The sequence below is a fragment of the Prionailurus viverrinus genome, chromosome B4 (genome assembly GCF_022837055.1).
Source record: "Prionailurus viverrinus isolate Anna chromosome B4, UM_Priviv_1.0, whole genome shotgun sequence".
In the NCBI taxonomy this organism is placed as follows: Eukaryota; Metazoa; Chordata; class Mammalia; order Carnivora; family Felidae; genus Prionailurus; species Prionailurus viverrinus.
The window spans coordinates 18,421,254-18,448,117 of NC_062567.1; the positions used below are offsets into that span (position 1 = coordinate 18,421,254).

The following is a 26,864-nucleotide window of genomic DNA, read 5'->3' on the forward strand; positions in this document are numbered from 1 at the left end:
GAGGGGCAGCGAGAGAGGGAGACACAGAATCCGAAGCAGGCTCCAGGCTCCGAGCCGTCGGCACAGAGCCCGACGCGGGGCTCGAACACACAAACCTTGAGATCAGGACCTGGGCTGAAGTCAGAGGCTTAACCGACTGAGCCTCTCAGGCACCCCTTGTTTTATTAGTCATAATCTAATTGAAATTAACCAAAGTGTATTACCAGATTAAAAAAAAAATTTTTTTTTCAACGTTTTATTTAATTTTTGGGACAGAGAGAGACAGAGCATGAACGGGGGAGGGGCAGAGAGAGAGGGAGACACAGAATCGGAAACAGGCTCCAGGCTCCGAGCCATCAGCCCAGAGCCCGACGCGGGGCTCGAACTCCCGGACCGCGAGATCGTGACCTGGCTGAAGTCGGACGCTTAACCGACTGCGCCACCCAGGCGCCCCTAAAATGTAATATAGAAGAATGTTATTTAAGCTGCATTTCTGATTCTGATTTTAAAACCAATATACAGTGTAATGCAGGGTGGACGTCCAGAGAAATGGGAAGCTGAAAATTAGAATCTTGAGGACTTTCTGGCATTGCGGCTTAAGTTAGCATCTTCCTTTCTTCTGGAGGCCAACAGCAATGAGGAGAATAGGGGAAATTTTTTAAATCTACGAATCCCATATTAAGCAAACCTAGGAAACAGATGTGATCCACAGACTTCAAAAAAAAAAAAAACCATAAGGGGGTGCCGGGTGGCTCAGGCAGCTGAGCGCTGTCCTCTTGGTTTGTGTTCAGCTCATGCATGATCCCAGGGTCATGGGATTGAGCCCCGCGTCAGGCTCCGTGCTGAGTGTGGAGGCTACTTGGATTCTCTCTCTCTCCCCCCGCCGCCCCCCTCTTGCACCTGTGTGTGTGCTGGCACTCTCTCTCTTTTTCTCTAAAATTACAAAAAAAAAAAGTGGGAGTTACTGAAATTCCCTGAGATCAAGCAGAAGGGGTGTAGGAGAAAAATGAAAAGGGGAAAAAATAAGCACAGAGAGGGACGAGGGAGCCAGCGGTGGCAGGCCTCAGAAAGCACCATCAGCCATCCATACCGCCTCAGGTGATGGGAGAGCTCAGGGGCGCACAAGCCAAATGCTGTGTTTGCCGGGCAGGTGCAGGACCCGAGCACCTGGGACGAGCCAGGCAGGCAGCGGAAGCCTTCTTGGATCAGTGTGGTTCAAAAAGGCAGAGGAGACAGGGCCATGAAGGAATCACATGGCCGAGCCGTATTTGCAAGAAACACTCTGCCATGCTAACGGTTCTAGAGACATTAAAAAATTTTTTATTTTATTTTATTAAATTTTTTTCAAAGTTTATTTATTTTGCAGGGAGGGGAGCAAACAGGGGAGGGCCAGAGAGAAGGGGAGACAGAATCCCATCAGTGCAGGAGCCTGAGACGGGGTTTGAACTCACGAACCATGAGATCACGACCTGAACAGAAATCTAGAGTCGGTCGTATTTTATTTTATTTTATTTTATTTTATTTTATTTATTTTTATTATTTTATTTAATTTTTAATTATTTTACGTTTATTTATTTTGAGAGACAACACAAGTGGGGTAAGGGCAGAGAGAGAGAGGAGAGAGAGAATCCCAAGCAGGCTCCACGCTGCCTTCACAGAGCCCGATATGGGGCTTGAACTCACAAACCATGGGATCATGACCTGAGCTGAAACCAAGAGCTGGGCACTCAATCAACTAAGCCACCCAGGCACCCCTATTTTTAAAGTAATCTTTACAACGTGGGGCTCGAACTCATGCTCCTGAGGTAAAGAGTCACGTGCTTTACCGGCTGAGCCAGGCAGGTGCCCCTAGAGGCATTTCGAATAATGAAAATGGCTAGCCTAAAACTGGACTCTTGATCCTCCTTCTGACTTCCCCTAGCACATTATTAGTACAAAGATGCTTTGAGAAAAATGAGGAAATGGGCAGAAAAACCAACAGAGAACACTTACCAGGAAAATGTTGCCATGGGTCAGATAAAACTGTGACAAAATGTATTCGCTCACGAGTTTTAAAAAAATTTAATGAAACAATATTTTTTATAAAGGAGAATTCTCTGGGGTGCCTGGGTGGCTCAGTTGGTTGAGCGTCCGACTTCGGCTCAGATCATGATCTCGCGGTTCACGAGTTCGAGCCCTGCGTCGGGCTCTGTGCTGACAGCTCGGAGACTGGAGCCTGTTTCAGATTCTGTGTCTCCGTCTCTCTCTGTCCCTCCTCCGCTCATGCTCTGTCTCTCTCTCTCTCTCTCTGAAAAGTAAATAAACATTCAAAAAACTTTATTTTAAAAATAAAGGAGAATTCTCTGATTCATTCATTCAGTAAATATTAAGTTTCTAATATTGTAGGTTGGAATAGTCAGTGAATAAAAGAGACACATCTCTACTTCCGTGGCACCGGTGAGACGAAAGAGTCAATAAATAGGAAACACAACAAATAAATAAATTATATCACACGATCAAAATGATCAGAGCATTGGGGGCAAAAATAGATCAGAGGCAAGGTAAGGGGGCTCTATAGTGCTGGGGGTTGCTGGGGTTGATGTTCATAATTTTAGAAATCGTGATCAGGTAGGCCTCACAGGGAGGGTCATACTTGAGCAAAAACTACAAGGTGAGGGATTGAGCCATGGAGATGGCTCGGGGAAGAGCTTTCCGGGCAGAAGAGACAGCTTGTACAGAAGCCATAAGATGTAAACATGCTTAGCAGATTTGAGAAACAGCAAGGTCAGTATAGAGCTGAATGAACCAAGGAGCACGATAGTGAGGACTAAATCAGAGAGATACAGAGAGACCAGATCATGTTAAGTCTTGTAGACCGTTGGAAGGATTTTGGCTTTTACTTTGAATGAAGTGGGAAAACTTGGCAGACAGAGTTCTGGGCAGAAAAATGACATGATCTGTCTGATATGTATCTGTTTTTGTTTGCTTTCTGAGAGAGAGAGAGAGAGAGAGCATGAGTGGGGGAGAGGCAGAGAGAGAAGGAGACAGAGAATCGGAAGCAGGCTCCAGGCTCTGAGCCATCAGCACAGAGCTCGATGCGGGGCTCAAACCCCCGAACCATGAGATCATGATGTGGGCCAAGGTCGGACACTTAACCAACTGACCCACCACGACGCCCCATGATCTGTCTGGTCTTTAAAGGATCCTAAAAAGTGTCTTGGATGAGAGAGGGATCTAATTATAGTATGATTGGAAAAAGACCTCAGAAAATGGTGTGGTCTAACCCGCCTCACCAGGCTGGTGAAATTGCTAATATAGGACTTCGTCTAGCCTATTTTTAGATATCCTCCCAATATTTTTAGTGATCTCTTTAGTAATTAGTTACTCTGACAGACAACACATTCTCCCAGAGTGATCAGTTCTTAAATTATCTACAGATAAATCCTGGCACCAAACTTTTGCCTTTGAAGGATCTCTGCTTACAAGAACCGAGTGATCAACGTGCTATACTTTTAGTGAACAGTAAATCATCTGATGTGTGAGTCTCTCGGGGGTGGAAGGATGCAGGGAAGCATAATGGTTTTTGTTTGTCCATCATCACGTGAATATGTAAAGATTCGCAGGATGGCACCTTTTTGTCCCCTGTATTTAGCGTCACCCTGAAAATCAACACTGGTCCGTAAATTTGTAGCCTGACCTAGTAAAGACCATGAAATCACCACCAATGTGGTTTTTCCTTTGACTCCCCGTTACCACTCAATTCCAGATGTATTTCTGTAGTCAGTGCCTCTTCCCTTCCCGGTAACATGAAGTTAATTGAAGAAAGTATAAATAGACAGGAGCAAACCGAAGCGAGTTGTGTTTACAGGGCTCCAGAACTGTATGCAGGACTATAATGCTGCCCGGGGCTTTTAAAAAACATAAAATAAGAAGTAAATAATAAAGCTAAAAATGCAGGCTTCAGAATTTTAAAAAATGGTCACGGATACCTATATATATCTACATATTTTATGGGACACATTTTACAAAAATATTTCCTGTTCCAGTTCATGAAAACCTTTACAATATTCTTTGTGTTACCTTTATGCGTTTATTAGGTCACTGTTAAAAGTCAGCTCCAAATATGATTTTCAAACAACAACAAAAAAAACCCCAAAAAAAACCCTGTCTTTTGTAGGCAGATCCAATATTGACAAATCAAGTATTTTAACTTGTGTATAATTTCAAATATGTAAAATTTTAGCTCTCCGCCTCCATCTACGGAAGATAAATCATCAGATGTTGGTTATGGTCGGAGCATTTCTTCTTCGTCTTCCTTTAGAAGAGCAAGCAAAGAAAAGACCAAGTAAGAAAATGGTATTTTGTCTGGACTCAATTCTCCCCTCAACGTGGGAGTAAAAAAAAATAAAAAAATTAGGTTTTAGATCTTGGCAACGTAATTCTTTTCATCCTTATAGTAATATAATTCCATCATTGCTTAAAAAAAATTTTTTAATGTTTATTTATTTTGAGAGAGAGAGAGATAGAGAGCAAGCAGGGGAGGGGCCGAGAGAGGGAGACAGAGAATCCCAAGCAGGCTTGCACTGTCAGCGCAGAGCCAGATGCAGGGCTCGAACTCACGAACTGTGAGCCAGGCTCACGAACTGAGCCGAAATCAAGAGTCGGATGCCTAACCGACTGAGCCACCCAGGTGCCCCTCGTAATTGCTTTTTCAAATTGCCACGGAAAACATCTCTGGAAAAGTAGCTAGTGAGACTGGCTTTACGTCCTGTGTGCCATGACCACACACTGAGCTCTGGACCACGGGACACGGTGGCCGTGGGCAGGCTTTGTGTTACTATTTGTAGATGGAAGAGTGCCTCGTGCCCTGCTTCACCCCTGCCTTGACGGGAAAGGGATCGCGGCATGTCACGGCGGTGACAAATGCCTTCTAACGTATGAGACGCCTTGCACATGTAATGTTCTCTTATTTTTCATGTGACTGAAATCGATCATGAGTTTTTTCATACAATCAGAAAAAATAGTTATCATTTTAGTACTGGATTTGGATCTCCCACAGAAGAGAAATCCGAGCCTCCTTCTGGACGAAATACTGCTCTTAGCAAAGGCACCACAAAAGAAAGAGGATCAAGGTAGGGGATGTGTGATTACGTTCTCTTCCTAATTGTGATCATGTCAGGCTTTGACTCCCCAGCAGAGTTGGGGAATGGAAGGGGTGGCTTTTAAATAGGAAGCTTTGCTTCTGGAATCGGCACGTTGTGCGAAGCGAGACTCAGGGGCTGTAATTAAAAAGTAACTTCCTTCGTTTTTGTCTCTTGCAACCTCTTTAAAACTTAACCGGAGGGAATTTCTTCTTCTGCCTCTGGGTGAGAACTCGGGTCACTTTGATCACTATACAGTCCTACAGGCACTTCAATTCAAAAACGACCACAGAAACAGCAGTCCTGGTGACTCATTTACAAGTCCAGCCCGGCGTGGAGATCGATGTAAAATGGACCCTGTGCCCTCCCCCATGGCTGCCTTTGTGGGTGGTGAGCCACACACGCTGGCGTGTGGTTCTCTCTCCCTCTCTCTCTCTCCGTCTTCCTCTGTCTCTCTCTGCCTTATGCCTCCACCTCCCCTCCCCATCCAGCTCACCCAGAGAAACCTCTGACCCTTCAGGAGGCAGCGAGAGGGGGGAGAGGGACATAGGACCAACTGTTTACATGATGGAACGATTACAGTGTGGTTTCATGCTTTTTAGGCCTGGCATGTTTTAAACATGCTTTCTGTATGTGTACGCATTTTTAAACATATTATTTCTCTAATGAGCACTTTCCTGGATTCCTCAAAAACCCACGTGGACCTCTTGCCACGCTCCGTGACCCTTTAATTATTGTTGACTTAAGCCCTTCAGAACCACTGTGGTATTGGAGGCCATCTAGCACACATGTCCAGCATCCGCTTTCTAAACGGGGACTGCCCCCGACGGTCTCCCAAGGTGCAGACAGCGGTTTGCTCTCTTCCTCAGACCTCAGAGCTGTTTATTTTCTGTTTCGGACGTCATTCTCTACTGTGAGTCCCCGTGGCTCATTCTTCTCGTCTCTGCTTCTAATCTGCGCCTGTCGTTCTAGGCCTGATACTTTTTGCCCTTCTCTCTCCTCCCCTCCCTTTTCTTCCCGGTTTTCCTTTCCTCCTTAGGCTTCTCAGCCTCACCTCTACTGCACAGGCAGCTCCTTGAGGACAAGAACATAGGCTGATTGGAGTATTTCCCTTTTCATCCCCAGTGTTTAGCCTAGCGCTTGGTTGGCACACATAGGCCTCCGTGTTTATTCAAGAGAACAGAAATCTGAAATTGACAGGAAAGGGTTATTTTTGACGAGGTCCACCCGCCTAAGCCGTGTGTCTTGAACAAATTGGGTACCTTCGCTTTGCCCGAGTCCCCTCATCGGTGGAACGGGCGTAACCTAGGCTGTTGTGACGATTAAATAAATTGGCACATGAACAGTCCGTAGAGCAGTGCCTGGCACAAAGTAAACACTCAACAAATGCTAGTACTGTTGTGCGAAACAGTTACAAGGAGCCCAAATCCACTCAACCCTTGCAGGGACGTAGAGGAATCTCCAGGGTCCAATGTGGGAAATGCAGCCATCCCCAAAAGGACAGGAGCTGGGATGAAGTCCATAACTGTAGGGTCTCTCTGGCTTTCTCCCTCTCTTTCTCTCTCTCCCTCTCTCCACGTGCGTCGTATCTTATTTACAGACCCTTTGTTATCCTCCTTGACCCTCTGTTGGTTATTGCCTCACCCATAACTGTAGCGTATGTGACTTTCGTTTGCCATGGGACAGACCTGGCTCCGGTTCCAAGCAAACTTTCCGTTCTAAAGCCCAACAGCTATCAGGTGCAAATTTGTAAGAGGGACCACCTTCTCTTCAGTGGCCAAAGCATTGGCTGGCTTTGGGGCAGGTGTCTCCCTTTGGTCTACCCAGCCACGGCCCTGGGGAAGAATCAGCTTTCTGCCCCCTTGATCGGGGAGGGTAGGCACTTGTCTGATGAGTGACCGTTATGCGTATACTGTACCTATCATCATCAATCAAAGTGTATCTTCCCTCTGATACCTCTGATATCACATCAGCTTAAATCTTTGCTGATTCTGCTGTTCTTGGCTCTTTCGCACTATCTTATTTTTCTTACGGCCCCGTCTGGTTCTTTTTATTTATTAATTAAAAAAAAAAAATTTTTTTTTTTTTTTAAATAAAGCTACCGTTGACATTTATGTGCCCCTTTCCTGAGTCCTGGCTTCTCTATCCCGCTGGCCTGGAAACAGTGCGTTTCTAGCGAAACTCATTGTTCCCCCAGCTCCCAAACCCCCTTCTCCTCCTCTGTTCCCAATGCCGATGAATGTTACCTCCCATGCAACTGCTCAAGCTGTGGCATCCTCTTAAAACCCTTCTTCTCCTAACTCCCCTTCACTGAATGAGCCTCAGCCCTATGCACTCGATGTCTTCAGTGCCTCTTAAATCGTTATTTCCTTTCAGTTTCACCTCTACCTCCCCTCTTCAGGCCTTTGTATTATATCGCAGCACACTAACCCCCTTATTGTAAGATCCTGCTGCATTTTATTTAGCCCTCCAGAAACCCATCCTCCATGCGACCACCCCCCCCCCCCCACCGAATTAACTTCCCAAAGTGAAAGGCCGATCATATTACTCTGCCCAAAACAACGATTTCCTGCCATCCTCCAGATGAAGTCCGAAGAGCAATTGTGTAGGCATGGCAAACGCCTGAAAAAATAAAAATAAAAAATAGTAACCAAAAAAAAATTTATAGATTAAATACTCACAAATTCTTTCAAATATTGAAGGCTTGTTGTTGAAAGGAATAGCGGTTTGACTCCCTGGCAATATGCCCCGGGGAGAATAAGTATAAACAAGGGAGGATCAGGGGCGCCTGGGTGGCGCAGTCGGTTAAGCGTCCGACTTCCGCCAGGTCACGATCTCGCGGTCCGGGAGTTGGAGCCCCGCGTCGGGCTCTGGGCTGACGGCTCGGAGCCTGGAGCCTGTTTCCGATTCTGTGTCTCCCTCTCTCTCTGCCCCTCCCCCGTTCATGCTCTGTCTCTCTCTGTCCCAAAAAGAAATAAACGTTGAAAAAAAAAATTTAAAAAAACAAGTGAGGATCATTATTTCTTCTCACACCATTTCCGGTCTCCTCCTTGCCTCTGCATACTCTTGCCTCTTACTCCCCACTGAGAGATACGCCCTGACGTGCTCCTAACATTCAGACAGGTTGTTAGCATACAGGAGAACATACGTTTGGATTCGGTCAGCACTGGTCCTTGGTTTTCTCACCTCTAAAATGGAAGTGATGATTCCTTCCTCGCAGAGGTGCTGTAAGAGTAAGTGAAACAGTGTTTGTTGAGTGCCTAAACCATTGCCTGGCATACTTAAGTGACCCATCTACGTCCAGTCCCTTTCCCCTCCTTATTCCTGGGTCCACTGGGGGGATAGATTGGTCGTAATCGTGTTGCCCTGTTGTCTATCTTTTGGTAAGCCCTTCTTGTCTTGTTCCTATGAGAACTTTGGACCCCTGACGAAAGAGCAACACATTTTAACTCTACCCATCTGATAATGTCGTAGAGAATGTGCGATGTTAACAAAAAGTTACTGAGAGGTACTGCCGAAAATGACGGGACATCTAGAACCACAAAGTGGCCAAAGTCTTGAAAGGAAGAGAGGGGACAGGAAAGAGGCAAGCCAGTTATGTGTGTGGTGGCCCAATACAGACAGGGGAAGTATGATTTGTCTCTTTCTCCTCATGGATATTATCGCCATGTAGTATGTAAATTAAAATCCTTAAGCGACAGTCTCTCGCTGGGTGACTAGCAACTATATTGTTCTTCTGTGCGAAGCGTTCAGCTGTTCCCTCCTTCACAGGAAAACACTCATAGCAGACGTGATTGGTTTCGCCTTTATCCAGCCGCCATCTTGATACTTTCCTAGCCTTCACCGAATCCGACCAACCTAATATGCCCTCTAAAGCTTTTCTTTATAAAGACCATTCCCCTCACAATAAACACTATACCTATTTGTGAGTGTATCAGAAGTTCTATCTGTAGCATATTTTTGTATTCAGACCAGATTTCATAAATATTTAAGTTGATTGCGCATGAGTTTATTATACACACTTAAAAGTTTATTGCTTTCCTGTCTCTATTTTGTTTCCTTCCAGTCTGTTCATCTCTGGAGTCTTTTAGAAATTTACAACCTATACTTAAACATTTCTGCCGCTCAATCTTGATCCTCATCATAACGACTTCCTAAAACATTGTTATTTTTTGAAGAATTTCCCTCGACCGCTTTTTTTTTAACCTTCACTTAGCCGTTTTTTTCCCCCTTCCTCCCAAATCTTGACTAACTGCAAAAGTCGTTCAGAAATAGATATTGTTTCTTAATCACATTTAACATCTTAATCACGTTTAAATACCTTCTCACCTTCTTTTCTTGAATTTTTTCATTCGTTCAGCAAATAGTTATCGTATTAGGTATCAGGAGTTGTTCCCACGTTAGAGATACAGCAGTGAACATAAACCTTTGTTTTCATAGAACTTACATCCTACTGGGGACACTGACAAATAAGAAAATAAACCACACACACGCACACACACACACACACACACGTATGCACACATACATCCTTCTAAACCCGGAATACATTGTGTGTCCACTTTATACAATACTCTCTCCTCATCTTTTTGGAATAGACTGGGGGGAACGGGACACCCAACTGGGATAGATTTCTGGAACATCTCGAATTTCTTATTTTTACCACTCATGTGGAATTTATCGAATACTACCTGGTATTGTGATAATTTTTCATAGACCAAAATCTTCCTGCCTAAATTGAAACCCCACGTGGGCCAGCTTCATGACTTCCGTTTCTCCCAGCAGCCTTGCCTTATAACTTCTATGTCCAAATAGTTGGTGGAATCAAAACGGAGCAAGTGATTAAACTTTGAAAATGTCAGTACACAGTTTGGAGCCAGACAAATGTCTCTTTCTGTTTAGCTACCTGCCTTCTCATCCACCGATGAACATAGAAAATATCCTTATTGTTTTGGATTCCCACAGTAACTCTGTTTTCTGAGGTAGTTTTGCTAAAGTCTTGGTAAGAAAGGTAAAAATTCTGCTATCTTTACTCGCAAACCGGTGTTCTTTCTGAGGGTTAATTTTACGAGAGTTAATTTTGTAATTTCTTAGCACTTGTCTCCATAGTGATTTAGAAATGGAATTCATTTGGGGTGCCTGGGTGGCTCAGTCGGTTAAGCGTCCGACTTCAGCTCAGGGCTGATCTCATGGTTCATGATCTTACGGTTCGTAGGTTTGAGCCCCACATCAGGCTCACTGCTGTCAGTGCAGAGCCCGGAGCCTGCTTCGGACTCTGTGTCTCCCTCTCTCTCTCTGCCCCTCCCCTGCTTGCGCTCTGTCTCTCAAAAATAAATAAATGTTAAAAAAAAAAAAAAAAGAAGAAGAAGAAATAAAATCCATTTAAGTATTGAAGCCCTTATTGACATACCCAGGCAGGCTTCATGGGAAAGAGGTCCAAATGAAGTATTTCTGTTTGTAGCAGCAGAAACTACAGTTCAGAGGCTCCTGTAAATTATCCCTTTTTAATCACTCAATAGGATTGCCCTCCATGATGTGCTAAGTCCTGCGTGCTGGCTCTCGTCTCCTACGTACCAAATGATTCTCCTCTCGCACCTCAGCACACTCAGAAATACACCTACTTTGTGTTATAGGTGCTCTGAGTCAAGCTGTCCCATCTTATAAAGCTACCCTGTAACTTTAGGAGCAGGTAAATCTAAATATGCTTTTCGCCATTCTAATTGACCTTTCTCGTGGTGGCTCCCAATTTACTAAAATCTTACTATGTATGTGAAGATGTTCTATTTATTTGTCTTGCAAAAAAAGAAATGTGTTCAAAAATTTTTGTGTTATTTGTTTTTGAGAGAGAGATAGTGCAAGCGTGAGAAGGGCAGAGAGAGAGAGAGAGAGAGAGAGAGAGGGAGACACAGAATCTGCAGCGGACTCCAGGCTCTGAGCTCTCAGCACAGAGCCGGACGTGGGGCTCAAACCCACAAACCATGAGATCATGGCCTGAGCCAAAGTCCATCGCTTAACCAGTTGAACCACCCAGGCACCCCAAGAAAGGTATTCAGATGATAGAGCTGGAAATATTAATTTTTGCTTAGAAATTTTATCATAATATATGGGGAGTACCTTTTAGACCCTACTTAGCTGCAGTAAATAGAATATTGAATTAAAAAATACAAAACGTTGGGTATTTGTGGTGATTATAGAGTTTTGTGTAATGCTCCAAAAACAATTAATAAGACTATTTTTTGTATTTCTTCCTCCAAATGAATTAAAGAGAAAACTCACATGGCCTTTGGTTGACCCCCCCCCCCTTCATCCTGTACTTCGAGAAATATTTAAAGATAATTCCTGCTTCTAATTTACTGCTAGTGGAACAAAATGCAAAATAGTTGCAAAGACACAATTTAGGAGATTCACCTGGCCAGGCCCCATTTTCTTAGCTAGGGGATGGGTGTGTGTCTGTGTGTGTCTATATATAATATATGATATATGATATGTGATATGTGATGTGATATGTAATACATAATATGTAATACATAATATGTAATATATTGTCTATATATAATATATGTCATATATAATATATGTCATATATAATATATGTTATATATAATATATGTTATATATAATATAATATAATATAATATAATATAATATAATTATGGCTAAGGTTTATTTTAGTAAAAGATACAATGCAGGAACAGCAGGAAAAAAATAGACGTAAGCAAAGGCTATAGAAGTTCACATGGAGGTTTTCTCGTCCCCCCCTCCAGTTCTGCTAGCGTAACAAGGGCTGCAATTTTCTCGTGAGGTAGCTCCACCCGAGGAAGTGCACCTGAATCGTGGGATCTGAATTCATATCGGGAAATTCCAATTTGAATGACGGTGCATTTCTCGGAGGCCACAAGGAAGTGGCACAACGCGTCTCAACTGCCAAAGGCATCAACCACGTGATCTCTCTCGGGCAAAACTATCCTTTAACAATGAAGAGGGGGAGGTAAAGACATTCCCCAGTGAAGGAACACAAAGAATTACGTGTCAAAAACTGGTTAACAGCCTCCAGGACAATAAGCTGTGACCGCTGGCAATGCCTTTTCCACTGACAGGAATCATTTGCATCTCTGCTACACGTGTTAACTAGCAAATTCTCTCGGGTTGAAACTATTAATTAAGAGTAGATTTTAATTAAGCAGTATCTTTACTGTTTATTAAGTACATTTCAGTTTTCGTAAGTGCAGAACTAAGTACATTTCTTTAGATAAACTTCAGGTAAGTCTTCACCCCTGCATGACCTGGAAATTCTGTGCTATCCGTATTTTGGTTTGCTTTTTTCCATGTTTTGGGTAATTTAAAAAAAAAATTTTTTTTAAGTTTATTTACTTTTGAGAGAGAGACACACACACCGGAGTGTGAACAGGGGAGGGGCGGAGAGAGAGAGGGAGATATAGAATCCAAAGCAGGCTCTAGGCTCCCAGCTGTCAGCACAGAATCCTACGCGGGGCTCGAACTCACAAACCGTGAGATCATGACCTGAGCCGAAGTCGGACGCTTAAGGGACTGGGCCACCCAGGTACCCCTGGGGAATTTTTCTTAAAAATGGTGATGCAAACTCTTCTTGCTGAAGGGCCCAACTGAAGCAAGAGATGATGTAAGACTGTCTTCGACTCCCTGAGGAAGCAACCTATTTTCTCCCAATTCAATAAATGCTTCTTGCATACCTACTGTGCACCAGACATCTTGCTAAGCAATTATACGGAAGACCAACGTACGATTTTCGTATGTACCAATCAGGCAGTGTTACCTTGAAAGTTAATTTCTCCTGCATAATGTAGAGGCTATAAAACTCCATCCCTGTCATCGAAAATTTGAAAACGGCATATGATATGGTCATTGAGGTTTAAAATAATCTATTTCTGTGGGGTTCTTTAGATTACTCAGAGCACAGTTGGTGTGGTTCATTTTGTGACGTTGATTGCTGCCGTGTACTCTCAAAGGAAAGGCCGAGGGAAAAAAGAGGAGGAAAAAGTGAAGGAGGAAGAAGAGGTTTCGACATTACCAAAATTGATGGGAGAAGGAAGCCCAGAGAAAGAATGGTATCCTCCCTTCGATCCTGACTTCCGTGTTTACGTGTATGAAGTGACCAAATCAATATTTCCCATAACCGATATTAAGGAACAGATTGAGGTCCTTGCAAGGTAAGTCAGTTGTCTCTGTCTATGCATGCACATTTTTAGTTTCTGAGAAAAAGTTTCTGATGTTAGCGGTTTGCATTTTTTAGCCAGTTTTCAGGCGACTCCATCATAATAACTGCACCCCACCGCTGACTCTGAAGCAGAAACACAATCAATTGAAAAAACGCTCCATTTCTATTTTACGTCCTATTTCCACCAAGAATCAGAGCTAGGAGCTGGAAATTGCTTCAAGAAAAATGCTTTTGCTTTTGTCATTTTCTCCAGCGAAACCACTAAAGCCATCCTTCAATGTGATCCTAAGGAATGAATCAAGTGTGAAAATTAAATGACTCCGTAGGTAGATGGGGTGCTCACAATTTAAAGGAATCGTATTGTGAATTATTTGTAGACTCAAAAATTATGTTCTAATACAAACAACCATCACTGATTTTTATGTCCTATGTCTGATATTTTGCACTGCACGTTGCTCTAACGTGGGGGTGTGAGTGTTCTGAGGGATGGCTATTTGGGCAGGCTCAACACCCTGCAGACGCCAGTGAGGCTGCCTTCTTTTCCTTAAAAAAAAATTTTTTTTAATGTTCATTTATTTTTGAGAGAAAGAGAGACACACAGCAGGAGCGGGGAGGGGGCAGAGATCAAGGGAGACACAGAATCCGAGGCAGGCTCCAGGCTCCGAGCTGTCGGCACGGAGCCTGACGTGGGGCTCGAACTCATGAACTGTGAGATCGTGACCTGAGCCGGAGTCGGACGCCCAACCGACTGAGCCACCCAGGCGCCCCCGATCCTGCCTTCTTAATTGGAGCATTTAGTGTGAGTCCGCTAAGAGAAACCTGAGAACTTGTCGTGGTAGCTGCGAGGGGTTAGGAATCACTTCAAGTGGAGGGTGGCCTTTGCCACTGGCACCAAGAAGGAGCAGGTGAGTTAGGTGAGCAGGCGGATCCTGCAACAGCTGGGGCCTCTGCGGGAGCTTGTGCCCTCTCCAAGTTGAAGTGCACTGCACTCATCAAACCTGGATGTGACAACCGCAAGAAACAACGGCCGCCAGATCATTGACTTCTCGTCAGCCAGAACCGGAAGAGAACATTTTTGGCTGCTGGCGTTTTTTCGGGTGTCCTTGAGAAGTGATGACTCAAGCAGAACTCTGATCTAGCTCATTTCAGCATTTGCCAAACGCCCTCGTGCTTTGTTCCTATCGGGAATACTTTTCATCACTCCCAAATAATTGTGGGTTTTTCGTTGTTTTTTTGTTTTTTTAAACCTGAGCCCGCACCAAGACGGGGATGCTGAGATTTGCCCCCGAGCTGTTGCTCCCCAGCATTGATCACGGTCTGCCTGGCTGGATCGTGCGACAGCTTTCTCCCCCACCTTTCCTCCTGTTTTCGGCCATTGTTCTTCCTCGCTTGGTTCTCTGCACAGCAAGACGAAAGTTTTTCTTAAAATGTGCAGCTCTGCCTCTACTCCAAGATGCGGTATAGCCTTAGTTGACAGAGGATTTTTGTAGACGTGTTGTTTACTGACCTCTTCAGGGAGAGCCTCCAATGAGGAGAAACCCCCGGGCACATCCATTCCAACTCCTCACCCAACTTATTTCGCCTTCTGCCTTCTTCCTCTCTTCCTCTCACTTTAGTGTTACCTAAACGCCATCTTTCTCTAAATCAAAAAAAAAAATTAATCAAATATATCTATATTTTTAAGGTTATGTTTTTATTTTGAGAGAGAGAGAGAGAGCCCCACCAGGGCAGGGGTAGAGAGAGGCGGGGGAGAGAGAGACAGAATCCCAAGCAGGCTCTGCGCTGTCAGTGCTCAGAGCCCAAGGCAGGGCTCAAACCCATGAACTGTGGGACCGTGACCTGAGCAGAAAACCAAGAGTCAGACGCTTGACCGACTGAGCCACCCAGGCGCCCCCCAAAATAATAAAATTTAACAGGGAAAAATTAGAAAACTTGAAAATATTTGGGAATCCAAAGGACAAATTTCCAATGTGTGCACGTCATCTCTAAGTTCAAATTCGTTAAAAGAGGGACCGTGGATGTTAGCGCGAGGCCTTGGATTTCAGATTGAAGCATTTGTGAGTATTTTTTCAAGGGCAAGATAAAGCTTTAACCCTGTGTTGATAGGAACTTTGTGTGATATGATTTGTTTCTTGTTATAAATATTGCGAAGATTAGCATTCATTTCTTCCTTTGTGTTGAATGAAATTGTGAGAGTTTCAGTCTCTATATGATAGTTTGAATACAGTGAGCCTAATGTTAACCCACTTGTAGCAAGTTTAAAAAGTAAAGCAAATAAGAAAGCCAGAGGAAATGGAGCTTTTACACATACAACTGTATGTAGAGTTACACCCAAAGCATCTAAAATGGGATATGAAACTCGATCGATTTGATCTCAATGTCATTGACACAGGTACGTGGCAGAAAAAATGGGTGGTAAAATGTCAAAGGAGAAACTCCATAATTTCAGCTGGGAACTCCATGTCAGTGAACTAAAATTTCAACTTAAATCCAATGTTGTGCCAATTGGACAGATCAAAAAAGGAATCTTCTATCATCGAGCGTTGCTTTTCAAGGTATTTGAGATATTTTGCCTCATTTGCCTTTGGGTAAAGATGTTTGTCTTTCTCATAATAGTGTGAGCCACTTGCTAACATTGAACTGGCTAATATTAATCCTGCCACCTAGAGTTACTTATTTGTGTGTGTGTGTATAGACACACACACACACACACACACACACACACACACACGTATATATTTGTCAGACTACCGGAAGCATATTCATTCAATATTTATCACACACCTACTACAGGTCAAGGGCTCTTCTAAGGTCTGGGAATATGGATCTCCTAAAGCGATAACCCCTGCATACACACAAGGGCTAGACTTGTGGGTTCTCAGGTGATGTCAGGGAAAGTGTCAGGGGAGGAAGTGATGTGTAGCCTGAGTATTAAAGAATACATAGGATTTCATCGGGTAAAGAAGGAAGACAAGAACATTCTAAACAAAGCAAACATTTTATACAAGATGACAGGAAGGAGAGTCCATGGTCGACTTAAGGAATGTAGCATAGTTTGTCTGGAAAAAGGAAAGAGGACGGGTCAGATGCAGCTAAAGGGCCAGAGTATAAAGCTCCTTGTGAGTTTGCACTTGATCTAAAATCTATGAGTGGCCACTGAAAGTTGTTAAGGGGAGAGCATGATTTAAAAAATACTTATATAGGGGCACCTGGGTGGCTTGGTCGGTTAAGCGTCCGACTTCCGCTCAGGTCATGATCTCACGGTCCGTGAGTTCGAGCCCCGTGTCGGGCTCTGTGCTGACAGCTCAGAGCCTGGAGCCTGTTTCGGATTCTGTGTCTCCCTCTCTCTCTGCCCCTCCCCTGTTCATGCTCTGTCTCTCTCTGTCTCAAAAATAAATAAACGTTTAAAAAAGTTTTTAAAATCAATCAATAAATAAAAAATACATATATAAGTATATATATGTATGTATATGTATATATTTCAAGTTTATTTTTAGAGAGAGTGAGCAAGTGGAGGCGGGGGGAGTAGAGAGAGAGAGGGAGAGAGAGAGAATCCCAAGCAGTCTCCACACTGTCAGTGCAGAGCCGGATGCGGGGCTTGACCCCATGAACCATGAGAACGTGACCTGAGCCAAAGTCACTTAACCAACTGAACCACCCAGGTACCCCGCAGTAACGTGATTCTGAAAGACCATTCAGGCAGCCGAATGGGGAATGAATTAGAGCAGGGGCAGGACTGGAGACAGGAGGACCAGTTGGAAGGTCAGTGGAGCAAGAAATACAGGTGACCTCTACTAAAGCCATAGCCATTGCCGTGAGGATGTGCAAGGAGGTGTGAACTAACAGAGATTTAAGAGCTAAACTGAAAGCAATTGGCGTCTGCCTAGGTGCGGTGTGAGGGACTGCATGAGAAGAACAGAAACCTAAAGAAATCATCCATAGACCTTAGAATTCGCTAACTTCCCTCATCTTCTTGACCCCATCCTTCCTCTCCCCTGCCTCGCCAGTCCACCCCGGGCCAGTCTGATGGCTTGCCCTTTCCACTGTGCCACCCAGGCTGTGGAACAGGACAGTGGGGGGACGCCACAGCCACCTCAGGGCGCCCAACTCAGGTGGACACTCAGGTGTCACCCTTTTCCATCTCCTGGTCACAGGCTCTTCTCTTTTTTCCTCAGCAGCTGTGCCCCCGCGTCTGTCTTTCCTCCTACTAACACTTTTCATCTCTACCTCTTTCTCTGAGCAGACAACCTTGTTTCCCACCTCACAAAGAAAATCCAGACTTTCAGGTGAGAACTCATTCGACTCAGTGGGAGGCAGCGTCACCCTGAGGTTAGGACTCAGACTCTGGAGACAGATCCCCTGCCTTCCACGTTAGGTCACCACTTACTGTGACCTCCTTGGGGAAAATTATCTGACCTTGGTTTTACCCTCCATAAAATGGGAAATGCAATAGTATCTATTTCACAGGATTATTGTGATGATTTAAAGTGCCTTGCCGTGGAGTTTAAGAGATCAGCAACTATTATTTTGGAAAGCATGTTTATTTTTGGCTCTCTACCCCGCAAGACAGTGAACGTAAGATGATTCTGGTACCAATTCCAATGGGGGAGGGGTGGCGGGGATCGGGGTGGGCCAGTTTCTATACATTCAGGTAATCCTCCGACCTCAGCTGGGTCAGTTCAACTCGATTCTGACACTACCTGCCTGGAGATGATGTCAGATCCCACAGGTTAAGGGCTCAGTCCTACAAGACTGTCCCCTCCCGGCCACACACGCTTCACCCAGGTTGTCATCTGTGCCTCTGACCAACAGATTGGAGGTTCCCCTGGACACAGCCCCCTCAGGGTTGATTAATTTGTTAGAGCGGCTCCCAGAACTCAGACACATTTTCCTGACTTGATCGGCAGTTTATTAGAAAAGGATGTAACTCAGGAACAGCCAGATGGAAGAAGTGCATGAAGAATGGTATGGGGTTGGGGCGCCTGGGTGGCTCAGTCGGTTGAGCATCCGACTTCGGCTCAGGTCACGATCTCGCAGTTCGTGGGTTCGAGCCCCGCGACGGGCTCTGTGCTGACGGCTCGGAGCCTGGAGCCTGCTTCGGATTCTGTGTCTCCCTCTCTCTCTGCCCCTCCCCCACTCATGCTCTGTCTCTCTCTCTGTCAAAAATAAATAAACATTAAAAAAAAAAAAACAGGGGCGCCTGGGTGGCGCAGTCGGTTAAGCGTCCGACTTCAGCCAGGTCACGATCTCGAGGTCCATGAGTTCGAGCCCCGCGTCGGGCTCTGGGCTGATGGCTCAGAGCCTGGAGCCTGTTTCCGATTCTGTGTCTCCCTCCCTGTCTGCCCCTCCCCCGTTCATGCTCTGTCTCTCTCTGTCCCAAAAAAATAAATAAATAAACGTTGAAAAAAAAAATCTCAAAAAAAAAAAAAAAAAAAGAATGGTATGGGGAGAGGGCTTGGAGCCTCCGTGTCCCCTCCAGGCACACCACTCTCCCCAATCTCCATGTGGTCACCAACCCGGCACTTCTCCAGAACCTCTCCTTTTGGATTTTTATAGAGGCTTCATTACATAGTCATGATTGATGAAGTCATTGGCCACGGGGGGCTAATTCAACCTGCAACCCCCTCCCCTCCCCACAGGTCAAGAGGTGGGGCTGAAAGTTCTAACCCTCCAGTCGCAAGACTGGTTCTCCTGCGAAACCATCCCCACCCTTGGGGGTGGTCCAAAAGCCACCTCATTAAGAAAAGACACTTTTATGGCGCTCATCACTTAGGAAATCCCAAGGGTTTAGGAGTTCTGTGCGGAGACGGGCGAAGACCAAACGTGTATTTCGTATCATAAATGACAATACCACGGAGTGCCATACATTTGGATACTGTTACGTGAGAGTTGACGGTTTCCCAGGCAGGCTCAGCCTAGATAGGAGGTAAGGCCCGAAGAATGACGACCATATCTTAATCGTCTTGGTCCACCCAAGACTGCCTGGTGCCATCACGACACAGTACGTAATCAGTAAGTCACATGAATATATAAACAGGTGATTAAAACAACTCGATTCCTGCCTCCTCTGGCTAGGAGCATTTATTGAGCACCTGCTCTGTGCGGGGCTCACAGCCCTAAGCACTTGACACGTTTTCATCCACTTCATCCTTACAACCTGCTAAGCAGGAGGCTCTACCGTTATCCTCATTTCCCAGACGAAGAAACGGAAGCACAGAGAGGCTGAGCAGCCAGGGAGCAGCTGAGCCGAAATTCAAACCCACGCAAGTCTGAGCCAGCTCTCTCAATCCATCATGATGTGGCAAAGAAGTTTCCAGATTATTATTTTTTAACGTTTGCTTATTAATTTGAGAGAGACAGAGAGAGAGATGGAGAGTGTGAGCAGGGGAGGAGCAGAGAGAGAGGGAGACACAGAATCTGAAACAGGCTCCAGGCTCTGAGCTGTCAGCACAGGGTCCAACGTGGGGCTCGTACCCACCTTACGGTGAGATCGTGACCTGGTCAAGAATCGGATGCTTCACCGACTGAGTCACCTGGGCGCCCCAGTTTCCAGATTATTTTGAAGGTACTTTGTAAATAACCTCAAAACCGGGACGAACTGAAGAGACCACTTCCAAGGAACATTACACAACTCAGGAAGTGGCAGCAGGCAGCCCCAGCAGAGCAGGACCGTCCCCGGCCAACCAGCTCCTCCTGCTCACGGCACGATTTCCATCACACAGAACAAATCGGCAAGAAATAGGTTCCCACCAATTTGATCCCTCCATTCAATCCCACTGCGTATCACACCCCCAGAGCAGCCTAGAAGCATGGAAAGATTGATAGATGCACTAGTGTTGAAAACCCGCGGAATAGCTTTTCTCCAATGACGTTATCAATCTTGTGCTGATACAATGCCGTGTAACTGCCTGAAAAATGTCACTTCCCAGCAGGACCTACACAGAGATTTTTGAGGCTACAGGATCTCGAGGAAGAAGGGAACTTGTCACATTTTATTGGCTCCTATCACAATATTCCACGTGTTTTTTGTTTTTTTTTTTTCTTCCAGCCTCCTTTCTAAGCACTTCTTTGCAAGAGTTGTAGATTTCACCTTCAACAAGATGGGTCTTAGAGCTCAGGATTTTTTTTCTCCCCTCCTCTCCCTCCTCACTTTTGGTCGCTCTTGTGTTTTCTCCCACAGGCTCTGGCTGATAAAATTGGCATCGGCTGCTCTCTGGTTCGTGGGGAGTATGGCAGAGCTTGGAATGAAGTTCAGTTGATGAATGAATCTCGTAAGGGACTGATCGGGGCTCTCCCTCCTCCTGAGGTCTACATAGTTGACCTCATGTTCCATCCAGGCGGGCTGATGAAGTTAAGGAGTAGAGAGGCAGATCTTTACAGATACCTCTAAACGATCAAATGACCAAACAGGGGTTCACGGGAGAAGTTCATTAGATACGCTTTCTCTGAAGTTCACCCATTGGTTTTATTTCTTTAAATAAAAGTATGAGAAATGTTCTTTCTGTCTGCGTAGAAATGAGGACACTGGGATTGAACTTGGTTGTGTTTCTGATTTCAGTCTCTTGGCAAGAGTTCAGTCTGACTGGATCATATTATGCTCCCTGGCCCTCATGTAAAGTTTATTATTGTCAAAATCAATCCTCTCCACTGTTTCCTAAGGAGCCTCTGTGCCCTTTGGGAATCATGTGTAAAACCACCCAGCTGCTGTTCCCGGGACAATACCGTGGCCTCATGACTGTCATTCTTCATGCCCAGAATGCTTCAGGAGCACTTGGCTAAATACACTCAATGGTATTCAATGTCTTCGGTCACCTTGTCTCACTTTTGTAAAGTAGGATTATTGATAGTTCGAACATTTCTAGATTGATTTTAGTACTACAAATTCCTTTCTAAAAATTTGTGTTCATATTTTTTAAAGTGTATTTCTGTTAATAACACCATTTAATATCCTTCACTGACCCAAAAATCTTTCTCAAACCTGTTCCCGTGAACTGTTTGTCTTCTGTCCTGTCTTGGATTACTTGAAACTATACCTCCAGTTCAAAACAATTCTGATTTCCTTTTACACGTTTTAATGCTGGGTCACGAAAAGAGTATTTTAAATGTATTTAGCTTAAAAATTCTTTCTTTAGAAACTTTTAAATGTAGAAATCGAGTCAATCTTTGTCAGAAATTGTGTTTTCGGTATTCAGAACAAAATGGGGAACAGAAACACATTTCAAATGATGAATAAAAACTAGTAATGGGATGACTCTCATCAAATATATATATCTTAGTCTGGCTTTGAGTCTCACGTTTATTGTAACCGTTTTCCTCGAAGGTTTTTAAAAGTCAGCTTGATTTTAGAAGTGAAGGCTGAGATGCTTCTGTATGAACCGATGTGTAACTTCAAAGAATCTGTATTTCCTTATTTCAAAATAAAGCTCTTTATATCAAATGATGGGGCAATTACATTTATCATGCCATTTCATGAACTGGAGCATAGATTATAGGATGCAAACCCGTCTAAGCAGTTTCAAGTCTGTTTTGATCCAGAACGCATTTAAAGTGGATTACAGAGATATATAAGATGTAACAAGGTAAAAATAAATGAAAAACAGGCCCAAGTGTCGGAAAGAAAGTTCACCAGGGCCAGGAATAAGCTTAGAATTCAAACGCATCCATGAAAATCCCATGCATTTGTTAGCAGTGGGTGAAAATTTGACGCTAAGCTCTCCAGCAGACAATGCAGAGGGAAATGCTATCAGTTACATGATTTATAATAGGGTCCGCTCGCTAAAAGCACAAAGCGGTTTCTCAGGAGGAACAAAGACCAGGGAATTTCCTCTTTGGGAGTTTCATACAGATGACAAATGTAATATAGAAAATAACATCTTTGAAAAACAACCTCCTAGTAAGTTCTGAAAAGGGTTTTCGTAGGCGATGGCCTAACATCAAAATGGATTCCATTCAGAGTCCCTGTGCTACGGTCCAGGTAGACATTACATTTTCCAGCCTGGTACAGGCCAAGGGTTACCCCCCTCTCCCCTTTTTTTCATCTTTGAAACATTTGTGTATAATGTCTCTCTCAGCGAGGCTCTAGGTAATTACTGAACAGGAATGAGTTTCAATTATATTTCCAGACAGTTCTTTGAAGTTTATCTATTTTGTGTTACCACGAGACAATACATTCACAATAGCCACACACGGCATAAAATACCTAGAAATAGATTTAACAAGAAATACACAAGAAAAACTATAAAATTTTAACGAGATCTGAATTAATGAAGATACACGCCATTTTCCTTGATGGAAAGTCAGCAGTACAAAGATTTTAATGCTTCCCACATTAATATATGCATTTAGGATCTCATTTAGCATCCCGACACATTTTCTTTTCTGGAAACTGACAAATAGTAAACTTTATCTGGAAGAATGAATGCATATGCATGCCAATAATATTTGAAAGTAAAAAAGGAAAGAATTGGTTTCATCATATACCAGGACATATATTAAAAGGCAGTAATAGGGGCGCCTGGGTGGCGCAGTCGGTTAAGCGTCCGACTTCAGCCAGGTCACGATCTCGCGGTCCGTGAGTTCGAGCCCCGCGTCGGGCTCTGGGCTGATGGCTCGGAGCCTGGAGCCTGTTTCCGATTCTGTGTCTCCCTCTCTCTCTGCCCCTCCCCCGTTCATGCTCTGTCTCTCTCTGTCCCAAAAATAAATAAACGTTGAAAAAAAAAATTTTTTTTTAAAAAAAGGCAGTAATAGGGACACCTGGGTGGCTCAGTCGGTTGGGCATCCGACTTCGGCTCAGGTCACTATCTCACGGTCCGTGAGTTCGAGCCCCGCGTCAGGCTCTGGGCTGATGGCTCAGAGCCTGGAGCCTGCTTCTGATTCTGTGTCTCCCTCTCTCTCTGCCCCTCCCCCGTTCATGCTCTGTCTCTCTCTGTCCCAAAAATAAATAAACGTTAAAGAAAAAAATTAAAAAAAAGTGTTGCCACTGCCATTAAAAAAAAAAAAGGCAGTAATAAATTAGTATGGTATGGACATAAAAATAGAAAAATATTAAGAGTACAGACACAGATACATATATATATGTATATATGTATGTATATGTATATATATACGTATATACATATATATATACATATATATATGTATATATATATATAGGGATTTAGTATTGATAAAAATCGCTTTTCCACCAGGAACAGGGCACAGTGATAGCCTATTCAGTAAGTGACAATGGGAATAATTTTCCCAAGGGAAGATCCTTTCTATAATGACAGATAAATGAGAAGCCACAGAAGAAAATATCTGACAAGTTTGGCTCCGTAAATCTTTCAAATTCCTGTGTAGAAAAATACAGCATCAGCAAAAATATTTCTGTTCCGCAAAATAAAATGTAAGCAAAATCATAGGGAGTAAAATATTTGCAGCGTATGTATCAGACATCATGTCAGTGTCCTTAACAAACAAAGAGCTTCTATAAACCAATGAGCAAAAGATAATCCACTGGGAGAATAGTCAAAGACAACGGTGTTTAAGTAGGGACATCCATACAGTGGTGATAAACAGTCGCCAGATCTCAGTAGCCTGTCCTTTGTCGTATTACATGTCAAACACAGGTCAGTAAAGGAGGCTCTGTTTTCACACAGTCACCCAAGGACCCACGCTGACAGCAGCCCTTCTGCTTTATAGCAGTATGACCCGGAACACATGACTGTCTAAGCCACTGCAGTGGGGGCAGAAAGTGCTGAGGATCTCTTTCGGGAATTAGGTGCTTTGGGCTGAAATAACAGGTTATTTGGTCAGAACTAGACCCAGGAAACATGGGGAAATATCCGGAACCAAGGAGATGTGAGTTGGAATCCTACTCTGTCACTTAAAAGCTGTGAATACCCCGCAGGTGTTGTGGTTGTGAGGTTTCAGAGCAATGTATTATAAAGTAGTGTGTTGTTCTCTTCTGGAGGTCAAACCATTTCATTAAAATTAATACCTAACTTTTAAAAGCAGCTATTAATTGAATACAGAAATGGACAGGTAAATAGAATCCTCTCCCCAGGCTTCCCTCCCCGGCTCTTGAGCAGGTATCCTAAATGAGGATTCGAGTCTACACTGCACTTTTATGAAGTACACATCAGATTTCAAATGCACTAATTCCTTGTCAAAGAAGCACCATTGTCGTCCATGAAAAATACTTTTCCAGAGGCTCAAAATACTATGCGAAGTCAAATGGATACTGACCTTTTCTTTCTTTGCCACAGAATTCTTCAAATATGGTAACTTGTTTCTCAACAAGATTATCACCGTGATATTCCTCTGCAGAAGGTGTAATCTGGAGATACGATGCATCAGGAGATGATGGTGTGTTTTCCTTTAGAACTCTCCATTTATTTTAAATTTTTTAATGTTTTTATTTTTGAGAGAAAAAGAGACAGAGAGACAGAGAGACACAGAGAGAAAGAGACAGAGCATGACTAGGAGAGGGGCAGAGAGGGAGACAACAGAATCCAAAGCAGGCTCCAGGCTCTGAGCCATCAGCACAGAGCCCGATGCGGGCTGAACTCCCGGACCGTGAGATCGTGACCTGAGCCGAGGTCGGACGTTTCACCCACTGAGCCACCCAGGCGCCCCTCCTTTAGAACTCTTCAAAGAAACGCTGTAATACACACACTAGTTGCTTTCTTTCTTTTCCTAACTCAGCACTAATAAGGTAGGATAAACAGGCTCTACGAAAATTACATGGAAAATATCACTGTTTGGGGTGTAATCTTAAAGCAATACAATAGTAACAAATCACTTCTCTACAATTTAGCATTTAAAAGTACTCTTCTTTAAAATTACCTGCATATTTTTATATTGATAACTAGCAAAAGCTTTGCTCGGGCTTATACTCTTAAAACCCTGAATATAATTATTTTAATAATAAAAGTGGACCTGACTTCAAAAGACAGCCATCAAAGTGTGAGATGGGAATATATTAATATAATGAATTCAAATAAGGCTCTCACAGAACTCAGGCAGTACAGGAGACCTGTACTGATCTGCCAATAAACAACCCACAAATAACCATTTTTAAAATATTAAGTATTGTTGGAAAGGGTAAAGAAATTCTGCTGTGATTTTACTAACGAATTCAATAGGCCCTTATTATCGAGAAGCAATATAATAGCGGGGGTAAAGGCCCAGATTTTCGGGTCAGAGCTGAAGTTAAGTTGTGCGTCTTTTTCTACCTGTGTGACCTGGACAAAGTTACTCCACCTCTCTGTTCCTCAGTTTACTCTTTTGGAAAATGGGGAGACACAATAACAAATATGTGCATATTGTTTCCTATGTGCCAAGAGAAGCTAAGTAACTTATCCAAAAATCACTCGGCTAAGAAGCAGCAAAGTTTTAAATTTGAACCTGATTTGTTTCCAGAGGCTGTGCTCCCAATAGTATGTGCCGAATACTCCCGCTGTTCAGATGAAAGGCGACCATGGTGCAAATGACCGATGTGTGTGTGATTAGGGGCAGGAAGGGGTGTGGATATGGGAGTACACGCCCGTGTGTGCGTGCATGTGTGTACGTGGGTGTGTTTATAGCTCGTTTTCCTCACATTGCTCACACAGTGTTCTGTTCACACCTCTTCCTTTAGCACATTTTGAGGGAATTCTTTATTTGGCTCCCGGGCCGGTCCATCAACCCTCACTTCCAGTGACGTGCATTTTGAGGGTATGGACAGGCAAGCAGTTATGCTTTACCTCACTTAGTCTCCGAGCACCTGGCTCAAAATTTAGGGGAGACGCTCACGCTGGCATTTTGTCTTCCTTGGTTTCTTTAGGCTGTAAGATGGACCTACTCGAGGTTAATCCAATGGACCCCAGAGCAGTGGCCTTAGTTTTCTACAAGGATGAGGACAAACGTGGCCCGTCTAGGAAAGAAATGTTCCTAACATCTGGAGGGTGAAGGGTCTGAGGCTTTACTCCAGGGGCAGGCTAACTGCCACAGTTTCTTGGCTGCTGGCATCAGACATGAGACTCCTGGGTCAAAGACAACGGACTTCGTTACTCACCGCACAGCAAGCAGCACGAGCCAAGCACAGTGTGTCCGTTCTCTCTGCTCCCAAGTCTCGTGGGGACGACCTGGATAGACCCAGACGCATGCCGGCAAGTGCAGTGGATTGTGCGTCGGGAGAGGGACCGTGCTCTTACAGAACCCAGTCTTTTGTAAAGGGCAGTAAGCATAGCCGCCCTTTCACCAGAGGGAGACGCTATCTCTATCTTCCCAGGCTGTGTGCCAACATCCTTGAAAAGAGAGTCAAGGCAGAACAAAGGCAGTCAGGAAGCCTCTGAGTGTAAGACATGCAGAAACAAAGGAGAGTCACGGAGAATTCTCTCCCAGGCACTTGATCAATTCTTACGGTATAGAAGGCGTTATGGAATTTCTTATCTATAAAATAGAGAGATAGTCGACACATGGTTATGGAAACCTACCCTAGCCATTATCTCTATAGTTATATATATATATATATTTTTTTTTTAATTTTTTTAAGTTTATTTGTTTTTGAGAGAGAGAGAGACAGTGCGAATGGGGGAGGGGCAGAGAGA

The 26,864-nt window shown here is 44.0% G+C and overlaps 1 protein-coding gene and 1 long non-coding RNA gene across 11 annotated transcripts in view; one reads left to right on the forward strand and one right to left on the reverse strand.

Moving 5' to 3' along the window:
* The window catches only part of ARMC3 (armadillo repeat containing 3), a 101,552-nt gene extending 80,762 nt beyond the window's left edge, over positions 1-20,790 (forward strand). For 4 of the 10 annotated variants that reach the window (XM_047868433.1, XM_047868439.1, XM_047868434.1 and 1 more), the window contains 6 exons: positions 3,396-3,496; positions 4,202-4,303; positions 4,974-5,090; positions 13,085-13,285; positions 15,686-15,848; positions 20,474-20,790. In XM_047868433.1, the coding sequence (XP_047724389.1) occupies positions 3,396-3,496; positions 4,202-4,303; positions 4,974-5,090; positions 13,085-13,285; positions 15,686-15,848; positions 20,474-20,683 (894 nt within the window). In that variant the 3' untranslated portion in view covers positions 20,684-20,790. Of the gene's footprint in view, positions 1-3,395; positions 3,497-4,201; positions 4,304-4,973; positions 5,091-13,019; positions 13,286-13,368; positions 13,564-15,685; positions 15,849-20,473 lie in introns of those variants that run through there. The other 6 variants (XM_047868436.1, XM_047868437.1, XM_047868438.1 and 3 more) reach the window with 6 other exon arrangements.
* Positions 7,650-26,572, reverse strand: LOC125171221 (uncharacterized). The gene is made up of 3 exons (XR_007154225.1): positions 26,330-26,572; positions 8,286-8,324; positions 7,650-7,721 (listed from the first exon to the last, which is right to left on the reverse strand). It is a non-coding gene; the product is annotated as an uncharacterized LOC125171221 (long non-coding RNA).
* Between the last annotated feature and the right edge of the window lie 292 nt (positions 26,573-26,864).